Below are 1,580 nucleotides of genomic sequence, written 5' to 3' on the forward strand. Positions count from 1 at the left end.
GCTCCCCAAACTTGGGTGTGCATCAGATCCCCAGGAGGATTTGTCAAGGCCCAGAGTGCTGGCCTCACACCCAGAGCATCTGACTCAGTAGGTCAGGTGGGCCTGAAAATGGGCACTTCTAACAGGTTCCCTCGTGATGTTGATGGTGCTGTACAGGGGCCACAGCTGGAGAACCACTGATCTTAGGGACAATTTTCCCAGGTAGCGATGGTAACCACAATTTGTCAGCAAAGAAAGCCAATCGTTAGCCAAAACAAACGACTTCATGATTCCCCTGGGTTTGCATTAAGGATATTTCGGTCATTCGGGGGAATGCTTATTTGGAGTGAATCGTGTCTTGCTTTTTGTCTCTTTCTGGACAAGGCCAGTAGCCCCATGGAAAGAGGAAACCAAACAGGAGCTGGACACTTTCTCCTCCTGGGATTCACAGAGAAGCCTTTCTTCTTTGGGCTATTTCTGTCCATGTACCTGGTCACGTTCACTGGGAACCTGCTCCTCCTCCTGGCCGTCAGCTCTGACTCCCACCTCCACACCCCCATGTACTTCTTCCTGGCCAACCTGTCCTTTGTAGACATCTGCTTCACCTCCACCACCGTCCCGAAGATGCTCTGGAACATCCAGACACAGAGAAAACCTATCACCTGTGCAGGCTGCCTCAGCCAGATATTTTTTTTCATCGTGTTTGGATGCCTGGACAATTTACTCCTGACCGTGATGGCCTATGACAGGTTTGTGGCCATCTGTCACCCCCTGCACTACATGGTCATCATGAACCCCCAGCTCTGTAGGCTGCTGGCCGTGGGGTCCTGGTGCATCAGTGTCGTGGGCTCCCTGCTCGAGACTTTGACCCTTTTGAGGCTGTCCTTCTGCACAAACATGGAAATCCCACACTTTTTTTGTGATCTTCCTGAAGTCCTGAAGCTTGCCTGTTCTGACACCTTCGTCAATACCATGGTGGTGTATTTTGTGACTATTGTCCTAGGTGTTTTTCCTCTCTCTGGGATCCTCTTTTCTTATTCTCAGATTTTCTCCTCCATCCTGAAAATTTCATCAGCCAGGGGCAAGTACAAAGCCTTTTCCACGTGTGGGTCTCACCTCTCGGTGGTCTCCTTGTTCTATGGCACGGGCCTCGGGGTCTACCTCAGTTCTGCAGCGACTTCATCCTCTAGGACAAGTCTGGTGTCCTCGGTGATGTACACGATTGTCACCCCCATGCTGAATCCCTTCATCTACAGTCTGAGGAACAGGGACATGAAGGTGGCCCTGGGGAGACTCCTCAGCAGGGCAGTGCCTCTCAGTGTTGGGGAACCATTACAGGATTCTCATGAGTAACTGGGCACACAATCCTGAGGACCAGAAATCTTAGTTTCCTTTGTGCATTATTTTTTAAATATTTTAAATGTTTATTTGTTTTTGAGAGAGAGACAGAGTGCGTACGCATGCAAGTAGGGGAGGAGCAGAGAGAGAGGGGACAGAGGATCCCAAGCAGGCTCTGTGCTGACCACAGAGACTGCCATCGTGGGGCTCGAACCCACAAACTGTGAGATCATGACCTGAGCCAAAGTAGGATGCTTAACCGA

General features: G+C 50.5%; 1 protein-coding gene across 1 annotated transcript; it reads left to right on the forward strand.

The window, feature by feature from the left end:
- The first annotated feature begins 207 nt into the window (after positions 1-207).
- LOC102952556 (olfactory receptor 7C2-like) lies at positions 208-1,332 on the forward strand. Its single transcript, XM_007088605.2, has one exon. It carries the CDS (start codon positions 208-210, stop codon positions 1,330-1,332), a length of 1,125 nt encoding a protein of 374 aa, XP_007088667.2.
- The last annotated feature ends 248 nt before the right edge of the window (positions 1,333-1,580 follow it).

The sequence above is a fragment of the Panthera tigris genome, chromosome A2 (genome assembly GCF_018350195.1).
Source record: "Panthera tigris isolate Pti1 chromosome A2, P.tigris_Pti1_mat1.1, whole genome shotgun sequence".
Lineage (NCBI taxonomy): Eukaryota > Metazoa > Chordata > Mammalia > Carnivora > Felidae > Panthera > Panthera tigris.